This window comes from Aethalodelphis obliquidens, unplaced genomic scaffold, assembly GCF_003676395.1.
Source record: "Aethalodelphis obliquidens isolate GAN/ISIS:26980383/991018 unplaced genomic scaffold, ASM367639v1 scaffold38, whole genome shotgun sequence".
Lineage (NCBI taxonomy): Eukaryota > Metazoa > Chordata > Mammalia > Artiodactyla > Delphinidae > Aethalodelphis > Aethalodelphis obliquidens.
Window position 1 is genome coordinate 6,597,506 of NW_020837982.1, and position 17,854 is coordinate 6,615,359.

Consider the following 17,854-nt stretch of genomic DNA (forward strand, 5'->3'; position numbering starts at 1 on the left):
CCTTTTTTTTTTTTTTTAATTTAAATCCGGGTATATTTCATACTCCTGCCTTCCACAGGGGCTTTGAACATTCTTTAACCTGTTCCTACTGCCTGGGTGGTTCCTCATTCTCCCCTTGCTGACTAACGTAACCTTCAAGTCTCTGCTCAGTTACTTCCTCAGAGAAGCCTTCCTTGACTCCCCTTGCTAGACTAAATCCCTTTATTTTCAGCCCCTAATTCCTGTTTGTTCACGATATTAAACTCTGCCTTTCCTCTTCTGTCAAATGAGGTTAATCATACCTAGTACCTATTGCCTAAGTTTAGTGGGACGATTAAATGAGCTATTAATTTAAAGTGCTCAGTCCATGCCTGATGCATAATAAATGGTCATTGTATGTTACCTATTATTAATAATCACAGATGTGATCTTACATTTATATGTTGTTTATTTGATTCATATCAGTTACTTTCTGTCTCCCTCCACTGGATTGTAAATTCTTTGAGGCCTGAAATTATGTCTGGTTTTTTGCTCAACATAGTCTCCCCAGTACCGGAAGGACTACTGGCAAGTTTTAGGGGCCCAATAAATGTTTGCTAATTGCGCGTGAGGCAGGGAAAAGAAAGGGACAGAGATGGATGGGGAAGAACAGTTGGCAGAGTTGAGTGAATATTTTAATAAATTAGAAATAACCCTGAGAAGTGATTGCAAATTGTAGTCCTTGTTTACTTTATAGCTGCTACCTTGCATCTTTAAGACAAATTAGGAATTGTTCTTCACTTTCAAGGAAAGTGACTGGTATTTTTCAAATAATTTGATGGGGCTTCCCTGGTGGCGCAGTGGTTGAGAGTCCGCCTGCCGGTGCAGGGGACGCGGGTTCGTGCCCCGGTCTGGGAAGATCCCACGTGCCGCGGAGCGGCTGGTCCCGTGAGCCATGGCTGCTGAGCCTGCGCGTCCGGAGCCTGTGCTCCGCGACGGTAGAGGCCACAACAGTGAGAGGCCCGCGTACCGCAAAAAAAAAAAAAAAATGATGAGTTAGTTTTTGCCATATTCAAAATTTAGGAAACATATTTCCAGTGTTAGGTGAAGTATTACTTAGGTTTTGTTCATAAATGATAAGGAAAATTTGTGTGTGTGTGTGTTTGTGGTGATGGAGTGTAGAGTACCTTTGTCAAGTTTGTTTGTCAGCTAAAGCAGGTAATATCATTTTAGTTCAAAAGGCATAGACCCCAAAGGGTAAGCACTAACACACAAATAGTGCATTTTCGGCAAGAGCGAACATAAAATAAGAGATTTTGCGTGGAACTATTGTGGTAAATAGAACTAATAGCATTTGTATCTTGAGTAATTAGGTAATACAAAGAAAGGGGAAGGGAATGAATACTTTTGATCTTTTCCAATGTGCCAGATACTTTATTATAGTCAGTAGTTACAGTAACCCTGTAAAGTAGATTTTTATCATTAACCCCATCTTACAGATGAAGTAATTGAAGTCCAGAGAAGTTAAATAATTTGTGCATGAGGTGAGGATTTGAACGTGTGCTCTGAACCATTCCATTCTGTTGTTTTGTATTTTATTCCTTCCAGTTTTATTGAGATATAATTGACATACAACACTGTATAAGTTTAAGGTGTACAGCATAATGATTTGACTTACATACATCATGAAACAATTACCACAGTAAATTTAGTGAATGTCCATCACCTCATATAGATACAAAATAAAAAGAAAAAAGTATTTTTTTCCTTGTGATGAGAACTCTTAGGATTTACTCTCTTAATAACTTTCATATATAACATTGTTAATTATATTTCATATATAGCATTGTTAATTATATTAATCATGTTGTATGTTACATCCCTGGTACTTATTTATCTTATAACTGGAAATTTGTACCTTTTGACCACGTTTGTCCGGTTCCTCCTCCCTCTACTTCCTGCCTCTGGTAACCACAAATCTGATCTCTTTTTTCTATAAGTTTGTTCATTTGTTTGTCTGTTTTTGAAGTATAATTGGCTTACAATACTGTGTAAGTTCTTCGTGCACAACATAGTAATTTGATATTTATGTACATTACAAAATGATCACCACTGTTGCTTTGTATTTTTATTAGCAATGTTAATTTGGAAAATTTAAGTCAGTTCTGTCTTAAGTGTATATATCATGCTATATGTCCCAGAAGAGTAAGTCTTATATTCACTATTTATGATGACACAAATAAATTAAAAAGAATGGTAAGGTACTACATGTTTTGGTTTTAGAATCAAATAAAACAGAAAGGTGCTTGATGAAATTACTGACCTGTCCCTTCCCCCAGTTCTGTTCCTTTAAAAAAAAAAAAAACACCTTTACTGAAGTTCAGTTTGATTTATGTATGACAAAAACTATAATACGTATTGTTTACAAACTATATCAGTCTGTAATACATCAAACTATATGCAATAATGCATCAAACTATATGCAGTTTGATGAGTTTTGACAAATGTATACACCACCCCAATCTGCTCCTTTCCCATCCCCTGCCCCTACCCTAGGCAACCACTGTTTTGGGTTCTGGTTTCTATCACTACAGGTTAGTTTTGACTGTTCTAAAACTTCATATAAATGGAATCAAATAATATGTACCCTTTGTGTCTGGCTTCTTTCTTTCAGCAAAATGATTTTTGAGATTTATCCATGTTGTTTCAGTAGTTCGCACCTTTTTATTGCCCAGTAGTGTTCCATGGTATGAATAAACACAATTGTTTATTTACCTGTTGAACATTTGGGTTATTTTCCTTTTTGGCTATTATGAATGAAGATGTTATGAACTTTTATGTACAAGTCTTCTTATGGAAATATATTTTAATTCCTCTGAGATAAATATTGGGGAGTGCAGTTGCTGGGTCATGTGATAACTGAACATTTAACTTTATAAGAAATTGCTAAACTATTTCCATAGTGTTTATGAGAATTCTGTTTGCTCCATTTCCTCATGAACACTAAGTTTTGTCAGTCTTTTTAGGTTTACCTATTCTAGTGAATGTGGAGTGGTGTCTCACTGTGATTTTAATTTGTGTTTTGCTGATGACTAATCTTGAGCATCTTTTCATGTGCTTATTGGCTGTTTGTATTCCTTCTTTTGTGAAGTGTATGTTCATATCTTTTGCCTGTTTAAAAAATTGGGACGTGTTCTTATTAGTTAGTTGTAAGAATTCTTTATTTAATCAGGACACGTCTTTTGTTAGATAAAAGCATTATATATATTTTCTCCCAATCTGAGGATTTTCATTCTTTTAATGCTGTTTTTTTTAAAAATAAATTTTATTTATTTTCAGCTGCGTTGGGTCTTCGTTGCTGCACACTGGCTTTCTCTAGCTGCGGCGAGCGGGGGCTACTCTTCGTTGTGGTGCGCGGGCTTCTCATCACAGTGGCTTCTCTTGTTGCAGAGCACAGGCTCTAGGCGCGCAGGCTTCAGCAGTTGTGGCACATGGGCTCAGTAGTTGTGGCTCGCGGGCTCTAGAGCACAGGCTCAGTAATTGTGGTGCACGGGCTTAGTTGCTCTGCGGCATGTGGGATCTTCCCGGACCAGGGCTCTAACCCGTGTCCCCTGCATTGGCAGGCAGATTCTTAACCACCAGGCCACCAGGGAAACTCAATGGTGTATTTTTTTTTTTGCGGTATGCGGGCCTCTCACTGTTGTGGCCTCTCCCGTTGTGGAGCAACAGGCTCCGGACGCACAGGCTCAGCGTCCATGGCTCACGGGCCTAGCCTCTCCGCGGCATGTGGGATCTTCCCAGACCGGGGCATGAACCTGTATCCCCTGCATCGGCAGGCGGACTCTCAACCACTGCACCACCAGGGAAGCCCCTCAGTGGTGTTTTTTTAAAAGAGCAGTTTTAAATTTTCATGTTCAGTTGGGTTTTTTTTGTTTTGTTTTTCCTTTTCTGAATTGTATTTTTCTGTCCACAAAAATCTTTGTCTCCCTCAAGGTTACAAATCTTTTGTCCTGTGTTTTCTTCTAGAAGTTTTATAGTTTTAGTTTATATTCAGGTCTGTAATCCATTTCAAGTTTACCTTTTTATGTATGGTGTATAGATCATTCTTTCCATTGCAGATATTCAGTGTTTCAGCCCCATTTGTTATAAAGACTATAATGTTCCATTGAATTGTGTTGTCACCTTTGATAAAATTTATATATATGTGGGTCTATATCTAGAATGCCTATTCTGCCATTGCTCTATATGTCAGTGCTTACACCAGTACCACATTGTCTTCATAACTGTAGTTATATAGTAAGTCTTGAACTTGGGTAGTATAAATTCTCCAGCTTCATTCTTTTTCAAAATTGTTTTACTGAATCTAGGTTCTCTATATTTTCATATATATTTTAGAATCAGCGTGTCAATTTCTAATAAAGCCTGATGGGATTTTGATTGATAGTACATTACATTTATAGATCAATTTGGGATCAGTTGGCTTCTTACAGACATTGAATCTTTCAAACCATGGACATGCTATATCTCTCATTTACTTAGGTTTTCTTTAATTTCTCTCAGGGTTTTGTAGTTTTCAGTATGCAAATCTTACATATGTATTGTTAGACTTAGGTTTTTTTAATGATATTAAAATGGTATTTTTAAAAATTTCATTTTCCAGTTGTTAATTGGCAGTATATAAAAATACAGTTGATTTTTGCATATTAACCTTGTATCCTGAAAACTCGGTAAATTGACTTAGTAGCTTTTTGTAGATGCCTTAGGATTTTCTACATACATGACTATCTGCACATAAAGACAGTTTTATTATTTACTTTTCAATCTTTATGCCTTTATTTCTTTTTAAAAATATACATATATATATATATATATTTTTTTTTTTTTGCCGTACGCGGGCCTCTCACTGTTGTGGCCTCTCCTGTTGCGGAGCACAGTCTCTGGACGTGCAGGCTCAGCGGCCATGGCTCATGGGCCCACCTGCTCCGCGGCATGTGGGATCTTTCCGGACCGGGGAGCGAACCTGTGTCCCCTGCATCGGCAGGCGGACTCTCAACCACTGCGCCACCAGGGAAGCCCTAAAATATATTTTAAAAAAATATTTATTTATCTATTTATTTATTTAGGCTGTGCCAGGTCTTAGTTGTGGCACATGGAATCTTCGTTGTGGTATGTGGACTCTTAGTTGCGGCATGTGGGCTCTTAGTTGTGGCATGCAGGTGGGATCTAGTTCCCCGACCAGGGATCAAACCCGGGCCCCCTTCAATGGGAGCTCAGAATCTTACCCACTGGACCACCAGGGAAGTCCCTATGCCCTTATTTCTTTTTCTCGTCTTGTTGCATTAGTTAGGAGCTCTACTGCCATATTTAATAAAAGTGATGAGAGTTATGTCCTTGCCTTGTTCCTGATCTTAGGGGAAGTCATTCAGTCTTTTGCCATTAAGTGTGATTGGTAATTAGATTTTTTGGTAGATGCCTGCTATCAGTTTAACCCTATCTTCTATTCCTAATTTGCTGAGACTTTTTATAATGAATAAATGGTGAATTTTGTCAAATGCTTTTTCTGCATCTATTGAGATGGTTGTGGTTTTTCTTGTTTATTCTGTTAATGTGACAGACTACAATAATAGATTTTTTTTTTTTTTTTTTCGGTACGTGGGCCTCTCCCGCTGCGGAGCACAGGCTCCGGACGCGCAGGCTCAGCGGCCATGGCTCATGGGCCCAGCCGCTCCGCGGCATGCGGGATCCTCCCGGACCGGGGCACGAACCTGCGTCCCCTGCATCGGCAGGCGGACTCTCAACCACTGTGCCACCAGGGAAGCCCAATAATAGATTTTTGAATGTTGAGTAAACCTTGCCTTCTTGGAATAAACCTCACATAGTCATGACATATTATATACATTTTATATAGTGCTATAGTTGATTTACTGATATTTTGTTGAGGATTTTTACATCTTTATTGATGAGTGATATATAGATCTGTAATTTTTCTTTCTTACAATGACTGTGTTTTTTCTATCAGAGTAAAGCTAGCATCATACAATGAATTGTAAAGTGTTCTCTTCTATCTCCTGAAATAATTTATGCAGGATTGGTGTTTTTTGTCATTCAGTGTTAGATAGAATTTACCAGTAAAGCCATCTGGACCTAGAGTTTTCTCTTTTGGAATATTTTAAATTATAAATTTAATTTCTTTAATAGATGTAGAATTATCTAGATTTTCTGTATTTTTATGTAGTTTTGATAATCTGTGGGTTTTTTTAAGGGACTTATCCATTTAATCTAAGTTGTTTCATAAATTTCCTGATATTCCCTTATTATATAAATATATATAAAGTTTTATATATGTATGATTTATAGTGATGCCTTTTTCATTCCTGGTATTGAGAATGTGTGTTTTCTTTTTCTTGACCAGACTAGCTAGAAGTTTATCAATTTTATTGATCTTTTCAAAGAACCAGCTTTTGGTTCAATTGTGTTTTTCCTATTATTTATCAATTTTCTATTTCATTGATTTTTGCTCTTTTATTATTTCTTTCCTCCTGTGTACTTGGATTTAATTTATTCTTTTTCTGGCTCCTTTTGGTGGAATCTTAGATAATTGACTTGGGAGCTTTTTTCTTCTCTGATGGGAGCATTTAAAGCTGTATTTTCCCTTCTAAGCATTGCTCTAGGTACATCCCACAAATTTAGACAGATTGTATTTTAATTTTCATTCTGTTAATAACTTTCTAATTTCTCTTGTGATTTCTTCTTCAACAGATGGTTTATTTAGAAGGTTGTTGTTTAACTTCCAAGTATTTGGAGATTTTCTAGATATCATATTGTTATTAATTTCTAGTTTAATTGTAGTGTGGTCAAATAACGTACTCTGTATGAATTCAACTTTTCAACATTTATTGAGATTTGTTTTACTGCCCAGTATATGCACTATCTTGATGAAAATGTTCCAGGTACACTTAAAAGAATGTGTATTTTGCAGTTGTTAGATGATCTAATTAGGTCAAGTTTACTGATAGTTTAAGTTTTCTATATTCTTAATTCTATATTTTTTGGTCTATTTGCCCTGTCAATTACTGAGAGAAGAATGTTGAAACCACCAATTATAATAGTGGATTTGTCTATTTCTCCTTTTCATTTTGTCAGTTTTTCCGTCATATATTTTGAAACCCTGTGGTTAGGTGACCACATTTATCATTGTGTCTTTTTTTTTTTTTTTTGGCCGTGTTGTGCAGCATGTGGATCTTAGTTCCCTGACTGGGGATTGAACCCATGCCCCCTGCAGTGGAAGTGCGGAGTCTTAACCACTGGACCGCCAGGGAAGTCCCCATTGTGTCTCCTTTAGGAATCAACCCTATTATTATGAAATGTCCTTTTTTATCCCGGGTAATATTCCTTGTCCTGAAGTCTACTTTGCCTGCTTTTAATGATACATCTTTTTCCAGTATTTTATTTTTAATTTGCCTTTTTATATTTGAAGTGCGTTTCTTGTACAAAGCAAATAGCTGGGTCTTTCTTATTCATTACAATAATTTCTTCCATTTAATTGGAGTACTTGAACCATTTACACTTAATATAATTACAAGTTTGGGTTTAAGTTTTCCTTTTGCTGCTTGTTTTTTTATTTGTCCCATCTATTCTTTTTCTATTTTTTAACTTTTCCTGACTTTTGGATTATTTGAGTATTTTTTATGATTAAAATTTATTTCCACTGTTGGCTTATTAGCGATGCTTTATGTTTTAATGATTGTTTTAAGGCAACACATCCTAGCTTGGACTACTATAACAAAATACCATAGACTAGGTGATGTAAACAGCAGATTTATTTCTCACAATTCTAGAGGCTGAGAAATCCATCAAGGCACCAGCAGATTTAGTTCTGGGTGAGGGCTGTCTTCCTGGCTTGCAGCTACCATCTCACTGTGCTCACATGACCTCTTCTTTGTGTCGGGAGAGAGTGAGTTCTGGTGTCTCTTCCTCTCTTTTTTTTTTTCTGGCTGCACTTCGTGGCATTCAAGATCTTAGTTGCGTGACCAGGGATCGAGCCGTGCCCCCTGAAGTGGAAGCGCAGAGTCTCAACCACTGGACTGCCAGGGAAGTCCCTCTTTTCATAAGGACAGTAATCTCATTATGGTGGCTCCACCCTCATGACCTCATCTGAAAGTAGTTGCCTTGAAAGACCCCATCTCTTGATACTCTCACACTGAGGGTTAGAACGTCAACATATGAATTGGGAGGTGGCGACAGGACACAAATGTTTGGTCCAAAACAGTGGTTCTCAAATGTTTTGATTTTAGAATACCTTTCATTTGTAAACAGTCACTGAATGCCCCCCCCAAAGCTTTTGTTTTTGTGGGTTATATCTCCCTTACCATATTTGAAATTATAACAGATATTTTAAAAATATTTATTCATTTAAAATAGCAATAAACTCATCTGTTAACATAAATAACATGTTTTAGGAAAAACCGTTATATAGTTCAAAACAAATAGAAAAGTGACATTGTTTTACATTTTTGCACATTGCTTTAATATCTGGCTTACTAGAAGACGTGACAGCTAGATTTTCATACCAGCTCCTGCGTTCAGTATATGGATATATGGTTTTTTTGGTCGAACTATATGGAGGAAATCTGGCTTCAAATATGTTGTTGGAAAAAGGAGGAGTATTTTAATAGCCTTTTTCAGGCTTCTTCGCTGATCCTTGTAACATAATAAGAAATATATGTTTGGTCTTTGTCCAGTTTTTGGTACACAGAACTCCTGAAACCCTTGGAATTTCCTGAGTGATAGGGTGGGAGGAGCTTTTTTTGTTATTTACGATAAGCCCCTTTCAGCCATACCTGAGGTTTAATGAGGTAACTCTTGGTGGGCTCCAGGGTAGCTTCAGGGTAGGGGTTGATTGCCAGGAACCAATCATGTGATTAAAGGGTTGGAACTTTCTGCTCTACACCTCACCCCACAGGATAGAGGCTGGAGACTGAGCTAATCACCAATAGCCAACAATTTAATCAATCATGCCTATGTAATGAGGCCTCCAGAAAAATCCCTAAACGACCAAATGCAGAGGGCTTCTAGTTTGGTGAACACATCTCCGTGCTGGGAGGGGGCACACCCCCAGACTCCACAGGAACAGAATCTCCTGTGCTTGGGCATCCAGACCCTGTCTTATGTGCCTCTCCATCTGATTTTCATTTGTATCCTTTTAACTATCTCTTATAATATACCAGTAATACTAAGTAAAGTGTTTCCCTGAGTTCTGTGAGGGACTCCCAGGAAGTCCCCACAATTTGTAGCCAAGTCAAACAAGTGTAAACTGGGTCACCTGGGGACCCACTACTTGAGATTAGTGTATGAAGTGGGCACTTGGACAGTCTTGTGGGACTGAGCCCTTAACCTGTGGGGTCTACTCTAATTCTGGGTAGTTAGTGTCAAAATTAAGTTGACTTGTGAGACGCCCAGTTGGTGTCTGCAGAGAATTGTTTCATGTGGAAAACCCACACATTTGGTGTCAGAAGTGTTTTGAATAGAAAATCAGGTTTCCTTTAACACTGTATCAAAACTCAACAAATGGTAGTTTCTTAAACGTCAGTTGGAATGTAGATTTGGCCGGTCTTCCATTTTGAATAGATCTTCTACCTATGCATTATCTGTAACGCCATGTTTCGGTCATTTGGAAAATATCGGTTCATTGCATTTTACAGATCTTCCAAATGTTGATATATTTTGTTATATGACAAAAATTCATGCTTATTAACATCATTACTGATTTAATTAAGAAAAGTCAGTAAGTATTAGGAAGCTGGTGAATACAAGTTTTCAAAAGTCCTGATTTTCATTAGAAAACTCTTTTATCATTGGCAACAAATACAGTTAATTGTCTCACTTTATTTTTGAGAAGATATCCACTAAATTCCCAAGTCTGAATAACCACAGTTTGTCGTTTGCCCTTTCAAGTTAAAATGACGTTCCGTGACGAAAAAACGGCCGGTTCAACTTGCAGCTCGAACAGTTGTAGCAGTGCTTTTCCTCAAGGCCGCAGCCATACTTCAGCAGAAGCACTTTGGCATACTTTCTGTATGGTTGCATAGAATATTAAAATTTTTTTGTCCTCAAGGTTACGATTTAATGTAATAATTTTATTTCTTCAAGTTTCTTTTCTTTTCTTTTCTTTTCTTTTTTAGTGAAACTCCCCTCCCCAGTGTGTTCAGGGCAGTGAAGAATACAGTGACTACTACTATAGTAACTCGGCTAAGGCACCAGTAGTTTTACCTACCACTGCTTTGCACCATCAGTGCAAATGTCAACACAGCTGTTTCAGGATAAACCATGAGTTTTGTAAGTGATTCAACACTTGGAATATTTCAGCATAGTCTGTGTTTGTCGTCAAGCATTCACATGAAAGAAGATCTTACTAGATGATTGGTTGGTACTGATAGGAGATGAACACAAGCAAAGCAGCCAGTCCAGCCACATCTATCCATTCATCCATTCATAAGGCAAAAGTAGAATTCTGCGGAAGAGATATTAACTCAGTCTTCATGATGTATCTTGTTCTTTAATTCAACAAGTTGCTTTATTATTAGAAAGTGGAACTGCTGTGATTTCTATTACTGATTTTTCATCCAGTAGACATTCATAAGTGGTAATAGTATAGTTTTATTAGTCCTTCAGCCAGTTTTTCATTGTATTGAATGAATGAGAGTGAGAAGGACAAAAGCTTGTTTATTATGATGAAAATAGTTTTCAACTTATGTACCCTCTGAAAAGGTCTTGGGACCCCAGATGGCAATGGACATTAAGAACAATACGTTGTTCAGTGTCTAGATTATGTGTATAGAGAATATTGAGTTGTTCTGGCAGACTGTTAACTTACTTGCAGATCAGCTGAGCCCTTTGAGACTGTAGTGGGTCTAGAGTAGCTTTTACTTTGGGGATAGTTTAGTCTATTTCTAAAGCATGGCCTTTCTGGGGTTTCTACTGAATGCACCAGGTGTTTATTGAGTTCTCTCCACTCAAATGGCTAATTGGAACTCAAATGTATTCTAGCCTGGGTGAGCGCCAGTAATTTTTCAGCTTGTATCTCTCTAATCTTTACCTGGTCTGTGGCACCTCATCCTGTGTATGCACAACTTAGAATTCAGCCAAAAACTCAAGGGAACCCCTGCATAGGTTATTGAAGCTCTTTCTCTATGTAGCTCCCTCCTGTCGGGTACTCTGCATCCAGGAAGTCCAGATAACGCACCTCCCCAAACTGATCTGTGCTCAACAGGACTGCTGTATTCTTTTTGGGTTCCCTTCCCTGTGCTATGGTCCAAAAGTGCCTCTCTGCAGAAACTCATTTGTTTTCCTTTCAGGGATCACAGTCTTGTTCTACCTGTTGCCTGGTATTTGAAAACAGTTTTTATATTTTTGTCCAGTTTTTAGTTTATGGTTGGAAGAGCTAGTCTGGTATCACTTATTTCAGCATGGGCAAAAGCAGGCGTCAGACAACGAGTTTTAGCTAGCTAGTTTTTCTGATGGTTACCTTTAAATGATGCCTTTTTGAAAACGAACTAAAAGCCTGATTAATAGTTATTTTGCTTTTGTTAGAAATTATTTTTATAATTGCTAATAGAGTCGTGAGATTTAACATTCAAAAAGTATAAAAGAGGATGTAGTGCAAGGTCTGCCTCCCACACATGTCCCGCAGCACCAATTCCTCTCACAAGAGGCAACCAGTGGTATAGAAACATCTTTTTTTTCTTTTCTGGGCTGCGTTGGGTCTTTGTTGCTGCGTGCAGGCTTTCTCTAGTTGGGGCGAGCTGGGGCTACTCTTCATTGCGGTGCACGGGCTTCTCATTGCAGTGGCTTCTCTTCTTCTCTTGTTGCGGAACATGGGCTCTAGGCGCACGGGCTTCAGTAGTTGTAGCACGTGGGCTTCAGTTGTTGTGGCGTGCAGGCTCAGTAGTTGTGGCTTGCAGCCTTAGATGCTCCGCTGCGTGTGGAATCTTCCTGGACCAGGGCTCAAACCTGTGTCCGCTGCATTGGCAGGTGGATTCTTAACCACTGCACCACCAGGGAAGTCCCTAGAAATATCTTCTTAAGGCTGCATAATATTCTGTTTTAAGGATTTGCTGTACTTACTTGTTTGATTCCCTATTAATGGGCAGTGTAGGAAAATAAATGTGCTATTATGAATAATGAGTACATACGCGATGCCAGCTTTTTAGATGTAGTATCCTTGTTGGTAAGTATGAATCCCACTTTTACGATTTTATGATTTGTCCAGAGTGATAAAACTTAAAGTAGATTTGCAAATGATAAGCTCTGAAAAGGGTCTTTTAATAATGTCATCTGTGGTTTATTCCAGACACCAAATTAAAAATATGTCAAGTTTTAATCATGATTTGAGTGCCTGTCTCATAAGCATCTGTTTTTACTTTTTCAGGCCATAATGCAACAGGGAGTTACAGTCATAAAACCCATTCTCCAAGTCATTGTGAGTACCTACATATTTTTATGTCAAACGTTTTTTAAACTTACATATAATTATAAATTACATTTGATAGAGGACATACAGTCCACTTCAGGAAGTGTGTCCACTTGACAAAATTCTCTTCATCATCACAAAAATAGTCCAGTCCGTGTTGTAACTCTGAGAGAGGAACCAGGCTTTACTTTTAATGTTGCGTCAGCCAGAGTTTGACCTTTGGAGGTTCACATTTGAGGCTTGGCCTTTCTGTTCTTTCCACAGTTGGTGGATACTGTAGCGCTGCACATCAGTACTTCTGCCTCCTTGGTTGTCTTTCTGCCCTGGGGTTTTTCTTGCTCAGATCTGCCTTACATGTGGCCTCTGGAGAGATCTACCTGACAGGAACTTGTCTGCTTAAAATTCTTCATTAACCCTATCATTCATTTAAGGGGTTCTCAAATTTTAGTGAGAATTTTACAAATCAATAGGAGCGGAATCCTGGATCATACTTGCAGATTGTGAGTCAGTAAGCCTGATGGTCTGTCTCCCTGTTACTCCCAAACTCCCTGCCAGTCATCTTTTTTTCTTTTTTTTAAAGGCAAACATTCCCAGTTTTATTATTTTATTTTATTTTATTTTTTAAAAGTTTATTAACTTTTGGCTGCGGTGGGTCTTCGTTGCTGCCTGCGGGCTTTCTCTAGTTGCAGTGCACGGGCTTCTCATTGCGGTGGCTTCTCTTGTTGCGGAGCATGGGCTCTAGGTGTGTGGGCTTCAGTAGTTGTGGCACACAGGCTCAATAGTTGTGGCTTGTGGGGCCTAGAGCGCAGACTCAGTAGTTGTGGCGCACGGGCTTAGTCGCTTCCCAGCATGTGGGATCCTTCCGGACCAGCGCTTGAACCCGTGTCCGCTGCATTGGCAGGCGGATTCTTAACCACTGTGCCACCAGGGAAGTCCCTCCCTGCCAGTCATCTTAAGGCTGTTTCCGTATTTCATTTTCTTCAGAAAGCTGCCTCTGATTTCCTTTAAGCTGGAATAAATGTCTTGTCATTATGTGCACACCTCTGCTATGTCTCTCTGCCTCCGTCTCCACCCCAGTTATAAGCCTCTTCAGGGCAAGGATTTTTTCTTCCATTTTGTATTTTTATCATGTTTCCTACATAGTACCATACATATATTAGGTGCCTTATTGTATGTTTTTTTAAATTAATTTTCAATCAAGTTTGAGTTAAGGGAGAGAGAACAGAAGAGTATTGGCAACCTATTTTATTCTTGTTTATGTTATGTTTAATAATGTTAGTAGAGAGAGGTTGGTGGGAGAATCATCAAATCCAATTTTCTTTTACTTGGATTTAGGTGTCGAGAGTGGGCAAGCAGTTCTCAGTTGTGTTGAACTAATGGCGAATGCACTCTCCTGCCACTTAAGTTTACTGATCCCTGGGGACTGAGCAGACAGCCTGGCTAATGAATCATGTTTTCTCTCCTAGAACATCCGTCCCATTGCTACAGGGAATAATCCACCCCGTTATCGAGTGCTTATGAGTGATGGATTGAATACTCTGTCTTGTACGTATGATGTATAAATCTAGGAATTTATATTTAAATAATAAAAGCGCACCCAAGACTTTGATTGCAGTAATTGGAGCATTCCAGAAGTCTCCATTGGCTTGGCTCTGCCTTCGGAGGGACAGAATTGCAGCTGGCAGAGAGCATTCTAACAATAGACTGGGTCGAGTGGAAAGCTGCCACTTGGCTTAATTTTGTCTAACTGGTGCTCTGTGCTTTCTTTGATTAATTTCCCTTAGGATGATATTGACATTTAGTGAATATGATTGGTTAGCTGTCCTATACTTGTCTTTTTGGGGTTTTATTTCTGTGCTGGAAGCTTTACAGGGAGAAAGGAGAGAATTTGCAGAGTATATACTTACTGTCTCTAGTCACAAGGTGAAGGACCTAGAAAAGATTTTTTAGTCTTTGTCATGAAACCTGAATGACGGAAAAGATGATTTGGGGCACTTTAAGAAATACTTAATTTCAGAGTAGCAGCAGCTGTTTAATGCACAGCAAATTAATACTGTTTTTCACTATGCAGAATCTGAGTAGTTTTAATATTTAAGGCATTGTTTTTCTTTAATGGTACAGGTGTGATCAGCTTTTAGATTGTCATGACTGAAATGTTTTAGAGACTGAAGTAATCTCTGTGCTTTTCAGCTTTCATGTTGGCAACACAGTTGAACCGTCTTGTTGAGGAAGAACGATTGTCTAGCAACTGTATTTGCCAGATTACCCGATTTATTGTGAACACTCTGAGAGATGGAAGGTATGTGGTATCTTTTTTTCTGTTCTATTGTGTTGTATATTGGGACTAATTTTTGAACAGACAAGTTCATTGGATGCCAAAATTCAATTAGAAGTCGAAAAGCTTTCAGCTAAGAATTTACAACTATTGAGTTCTGAACTCAGGCAACTAAAATGCGGCACCAAAAGGAGAAAAATATGGAACTGAACTGGAAATTTCCCAGCAGGAAATTAAAGCCGAATTCAGAAATCTCATTTCTAATCTCTTCAGCAGCACTGATTTTAGGAGTCTCTTTTTAAGTATCTTTTAATGAAATGGGATCACTTATTAGGGCAAAAGAAGATATAATTAATTATGTAACACTGCCCTTTTGGCGGTCTTGAATCTTTCATAGTAAACACTTTCTTCAGCCGACAGAGTATGCTAAGTACCTACAAGATGCTACATGCTAGAGATACAGTGGTGAACAGAACTGTTATTCACACCTGATTAACCACTGCTGAAATATGACGTTTTTTGTTGGCTAGCAGAGTCATATTTGCCAAATCTAGGGCAATTTAAAAGTCAAAATAAAAATAGGGACTCCCCAGTGGTCCACTGGTTAAGACTTTGCACTCCCAATGCAGGGGGCGTGGGTTCGATCCCTGGTCAGGGAACTAGATGCCGCATGCTGCAACTGAAAGATCCTCATGCCGGAACGAAGATCCTTCACGCGGCAACGAAGATCCCGCCTGCCACAACTAAGACACTGCGCAGCCAAATAAATAATTAATTAATTAAATAATTAAAAGTAAATAAGTAAATAAATAGTAACAGACTGCAACCTACTGAATAAAATAAGAATTCATAAGTCCATACTGAATAAATGAATACGGGGGGTGGAACAGAAAGCTTTTTCTTACAATAGAATGCCATCTAAAAATGTAAATGGATTGATGGGATTAGAAAATCACCATTTGGCAACCGTCATAGTATTAATTCAGGCAGGAAACATTAATAGGTGCTATATAAGTTTCCTGTGGCTGCCGTAACAAATTACTGCAAATTTGGTGGTTTAGAACAACAGAAATTATTTTCCCTGGAAGTTAGAAGTTGAAGTCAGTTTCACCGGGCTGAGATCACGGTGTCGGCATGGCCCGGCTCCTTCTGGGAGATCTCTGGGAGAATCCATTCCTTGCCTCTTCCAGCTTCTGGTGGTTGCTAGCATTCCTTGGCTTACGGCTGCATCACTCCAATCCCTTCTTCCATGGTCACATTACCTCTTCTCTGTCTATGCCAGGTCTGCCTCTGCCTCCTTCTTAGAAGGATATGTGGTTGCTTTTAAGGCCCATCGGATAATCTGGGATAAAATTGCCACTTCAATCCTTAGTTTAATCACATCTGCAAAGTCCCTTTTTGCTATATAAGGTAACATTCATAGGTTCCAGGGATTAGGACTTGAATATCTTTTGGTTGGGGGTGGTCATTTAGCCTACCACAGATGCTGAAACAAGTGGTAAAAATTTGATGGAGGAACAAGTTATTTGTTATAAACAAGTTATTTATAGGGTAAAAGTACCTCCCCAGAGCATAATTATTAATTGTAAAAGGAAAAGAAGCAACTTTACAGTGGAGAAAGCTGGCAGACAGCACCTTATTCCAATGATTGACGTTAACATTACCAGTAATGGGACAAACAGAAGTCATGTATTACCTGGTAGGATACAGTGGGAAGAACATTGCATCAGTACTATTATATTCTTGCCAAAGATGCATAATCTGTATCTAATGATGAGGAAGCCTCAGGTAAATTGAGGGACATTCTATAAAATAACTGATTTTCAAATTTCAAGCATAAAAGTAAAAGAGTCCTTCCAGATTCATGGAGTCTAAAGAGATATAATTAAATATAACAAGTGATCCTGAACTGGATCCTATTGCTATTAAGCATATCATTAAGACAACTTATGAAACTTGAATGGATTCTGTGGATTAGATGGAAGAATTCTTTATGTTTCAAGTTCAGTAACTTAACCAGGCTATGTCTCAAATGTCAGTGGTTTCCTTTTTTTTCCCCCCGCCGGTGCATGGTGCCCTTTCAGTCTGCAGTTAGGAGTTAGCTCTTTCTTTTTGATGAGACTGTTCTGTTATTCCTTAATGATCTTTTCTGTTTCATTTGAGTTCCAGTTTTTACTTATGTTTCTGTTTCATTTGAGTTCCAGGATAACTTTGTTCTCCATGTATGTCTCCAGTTTGCTCTAGTCTTTTTTCTAATGCATGCATTGGATTCATTTAAGATTTTCCAACATATTATGTATTATAGTTCAGTTTTTAGCTTTCTCTGTTCTGTTCCTTGATGTTTATAGTTTAAGTATTAGATGTATAATGATACTGCTTTTGTTCTGTTTTTTCCTTAACTTTTCAAGCGCCCTTTTCCTCTCAATCTCTTGTTTCATCTCATCTTTTGACTTTTATTGAATTCTTAGTCTTATTTTGTACACCACACTTGCGAAGTATTCCCTTTCTTGGCTTATGCTTTCCTCTAGGTGGGATTGTTAATTGTCTCTGCCTCTTCTGTTCCTTTTATTTTTATACACTGTTGTGTGTTACATTGTTGCTATGTTATTTCTTTTTATCTTGTTCATGCTTAATGTGGACAGTTCTGTCCAGACTTCATTTGCTCTGACATAGTCTAGTCTAGGTACATCCCCTTGCCAACCTTCCCACTTGGGACCTGTTATCTTCCACTTCAGGCTACCTTGGAGTGCTTGAGTGGTGCTTTCTAGCCACTTTTCTCTCCTCTAGGGCATGGTATAGGGGAGGGTGGAGAGCTTTGCTGTGGTTGAATACTAAACCTTGAGCTCCATTCACTGCAGTCTAGGGTGGAGTTCCACTCCTGTGAGCTTTGCCTTATTTCACCGCCTCAGCATGGCTACATGCCGTGTGTTCCTTCCTGCCTCTGCTCAGAACCTGTGTGTGTACGACCATGTTTATTCCTTACCTTGATGGTCAGTTAGGTTTTTTAAAATTTATTTAATTTATTTATTTATTTATGGCTGTGTTGGGTCTTTGTTTCTGTGCGAGGGCTTTCTCTAGTTGCGGCGAGCGGGGGCCACTCTTCATCGCGGTGCGCGGGCCTCTCACTGTCGCGGCCTCTCTCGTTGCGGAGC

At 38.6% G+C, this 17,854-nt stretch overlaps 1 protein-coding gene across 3 annotated transcripts in view; it reads left to right on the forward strand.

Annotated features, from left to right (window-relative positions):
- The window catches only part of RPA1 (replication protein A1), a 53,320-nt gene that overhangs the window by 1,181 nt on the left and 34,285 nt on the right, over window positions 1-17,854 (forward strand). Inside the window, exons 1-4 of one of the 3 annotated variants that reach the window (XM_027130611.1) lie at window positions 10,274-10,293; window positions 12,386-12,436; window positions 13,894-13,972; window positions 14,618-14,726. In XM_027130611.1, coding sequence (XP_026986412.1) covers window positions 10,285-10,293; window positions 12,386-12,436; window positions 13,894-13,972; window positions 14,618-14,726 — 248 coding nt within the window. In that variant the 5' untranslated portion in view covers window positions 10,274-10,284. Of the gene's footprint in view, window positions 1-10,273; window positions 10,294-12,385; window positions 12,437-13,893; window positions 13,973-14,617; window positions 14,727-17,854 lie in introns of those variants that run through there. The other 2 variants (XM_027130610.1, XM_027130612.1) reach the window with 2 other exon arrangements.